At 37.4% G+C, this 2,812-nt stretch overlaps 1 protein-coding gene across 1 annotated transcript; it reads left to right on the forward strand.

Moving 5' to 3' along the window:
* The first annotated feature begins 134 nt into the window (after positions 1–134).
* On the forward strand, positions 135–2,236 carry LOC107576667 (Down syndrome cell adhesion molecule homolog). Its single transcript, XM_016262809.1, has 4 exons — positions 135–372; positions 508–578; positions 1,597–1,837; positions 2,073–2,236. Exons 1-4 carry the CDS (start codon positions 225–227, stop codon positions 2,234–2,236), a joined length of 624 nt encoding a protein of 207 aa, XP_016118295.1. The 5' UTR covers positions 135–224.
* The last annotated feature ends 576 nt before the right edge of the window (positions 2,237–2,812 follow it).

Here is a 2,812-nt window from a genome sequence, read left to right on the forward strand (position 1 = left end):
ATTTTTTTTTACATTGGCTAAATTCTGTGTGTCAGTCGTTCATAGAATGAACTTTGATCGTTACGTTGATTGGAAGCTTTAAGTGGTTTGTTGGTCTGTCTTTATTTTTGCTATCTTTTTATATTACTACACCCTTTAAACTATGATAGAATGACTGTAGCATAGCCACTTGTGTCACTCTGTATTCCTCTGTATTTCTTTAAGCTCCATGGGCCTCATCTCAAATGACCAAAGACGTCTCCCCTCAGCTGAATCAGGCCACCATCATTGAACTCCACCCTGCTTCCACCTACAACATCCGCATGTTTGCCAAAAACCAGATCGGCGAAAGCAGACCGAGCAATGAGCTGACCATCACCACAGATGAAGCACGTGAGTATTCCTACAACTGAAAATGGTGTGAGCTTTTGTGAGGTTTTTCTATAGGATTTCTTTGTATTATCTGTGCCGCCACCTAGAGGCTCAGTCCATTATTTTCTCTGTCTTTCCTGCATGTGATCAATCCAGCACCAGACGGCGCTCCTCAAGACGTGCAGCTGGAAGCAATCTCATCCCAAAGCATCAAAGTCACATGGAAGGTACAACCAAGGAACCACTTGTGATGCTATAGTAGCCTATGCAAAATTGGAATTTGTGCTGGCTAAATCCTGCTACATTTTTTAGGAATATTTTGGGTTTATGCTATATCAACAGTAGTGACTTAATGTTAATTATCACAGAACAGTATGTTTAACTACCCCCTCTTTAAAATAAATAAATAACTTTTTTTTTTACTGAGGTGACAATGGAGGTTTACGTATATCAAGGCAGCATTCTGGAGGGCCAAAAAGCACAAATGTGAAGATCATATTTTGTTAAAGCTCTAACATGACTTCTTCCTTTATAATAATAATACAATAATACAGTATGTATCATTTGATCTGTAACATTGTCTAACTCTCTTGTGAGTGAATTAACTCATGGTTTTGAGTTATTAAAATATTTAAATAGTTTGCTCCAAGGAAATAGGCCACTTCGGTTGTGATGTGTGTGGGTTTTTATTTATTCATTTATTTATTTAACAGAGCCACTAAGTGGACACGAGGATAGAAAAAAAATGAGATGGAGGAAATATTGAATTTCAATACTTTTGTACACTCCAGAGAAATTTTGCATTCACTTGCAAAAGCATTCAAATATAGTTTTTCCTTCCACCTAATATTAGCTTAGTATAAGTTTGCTTCTTAAAAAATGTATTGAAAATGGTATTGTTTTCAAATAGTTCTAAAGTAAATAAACAGAAGATGACAGAAGTGATTGGCTCTTTTAACTTAAAGGCAAAATACCTTATTTTTCCCTACAACAATTGCATTTTCTCTTATTAATGTATTCATTTGAACTAACAATTATGTTATTTTCTGTTGGTGAATGAAAAGAGTATAGAAATATGGTAAGGAATGGGATGTTGAAACTGCCACAGCGGTTTGTTAAATAAATCTAAAAAGTTAAAAGGGGTTGTAGGTCCCAACACTTTTCCATCACTAGAGAAGTGCTTACTTTAGGAATTTGGAATTCAGCCATGTGTTTCTGATGTTACAATATCTCTTCTTTTTCCAGCCTCCCCTCAAACACTTGCAGAATGGTTTGATCCGAAGCTACCAAGCGTGTTATCGAGAATTTGGGACAGGGGGCAGCCCACAATACAACACCATCAATGTAGACACCACAGGGGACATTGAAACCCTCGCCCTGGATAACCTGAAAAAGTACACCCAGTATGAGGTGCGGGTGCAAGCAGCCAATCGTGCAGGCATGGGTCCCACTTCGGAGGAAATCACCATCACCACGCTAGAGGACGGTTAGTCACTTTATAATTCCCATATTTATTGTATTAGTGGTGTTTCTTAATGCATTTACATGCTTTGCTTTGTGGCATGAAAATAACCCCCATTTGAAGCTTAATTAATTAATTACTCACACCTATTGGCTTTCAATTTGATCTGTAAGATATAGCAATGCACATACATATTTTGTGATTGCATGATAGATAATATCACATTTATTAACTAACACTGTCCTGTTTTCGTTGGCAGTGCCCAGTCGCCCACCTGAGAACGTTGTGACAACAGCTACAACCCCTGAGACTATCTCCCTGTCCTGGTCTGCTCTGCCCAAAGAAGCGCTCAACGGCATGCTGCTTGGATATCGTGTCATCTACTGGGCCAACCTACCTGATGGAGGTCCGGCAGGGTTATGACCCTTTCAGTTTCTGCAGAGATTTTCTTACTTTTATGCATAATTATGAAGCACACAGATGCAGGTGGTAATACCATAGTATTTTTCAAATTCATACACTCTGGTATTTACATAGTGCTTCAAGGTACTTCAGAGATGTATGTTGTTTTACAGAGTATCTCCAAAAAACAGTAAATTTTTAATGTCATGAAAATATGATTGCTGATATTTATGATATATGTGCATCTTCTAATGTATATGAAATACTGACCTGTCAGGCACTATACTGTGTTTTAATGACTTACTCATGAACATTATTATAAAGTGGTGCAGTACATTTTGGACATGCAATATCAATTCAATTGCATTTCTGACCTCTAGAGGGCATGGTGGCTGTGCTTTAGGAGACAGAAAGTGAAAAAACAACAGAGGGCAGTAGATCTACAGTAGAAGCATAATACTCAATGGTCAAATTGGCTATATTTAGTTTTACTAATTATTTTATCCAAAGTGACTTACAGAGCAATTTCTTGAATGAAGATGTTACCATTTCTCTGGTGCACCAGTTTAAAGAATGTGCCTATGATTACTATGCACA

The sequence above is a fragment of the Sinocyclocheilus grahami genome, unplaced genomic scaffold (assembly GCF_001515645.1).
Source record: "Sinocyclocheilus grahami isolate Dianchi unplaced genomic scaffold, SAMN03320097.WGS_v1.1 scaffold4131.1, whole genome shotgun sequence".
Lineage (NCBI taxonomy): Eukaryota > Metazoa > Chordata > Actinopteri > Cypriniformes > Cyprinidae > Sinocyclocheilus > Sinocyclocheilus grahami.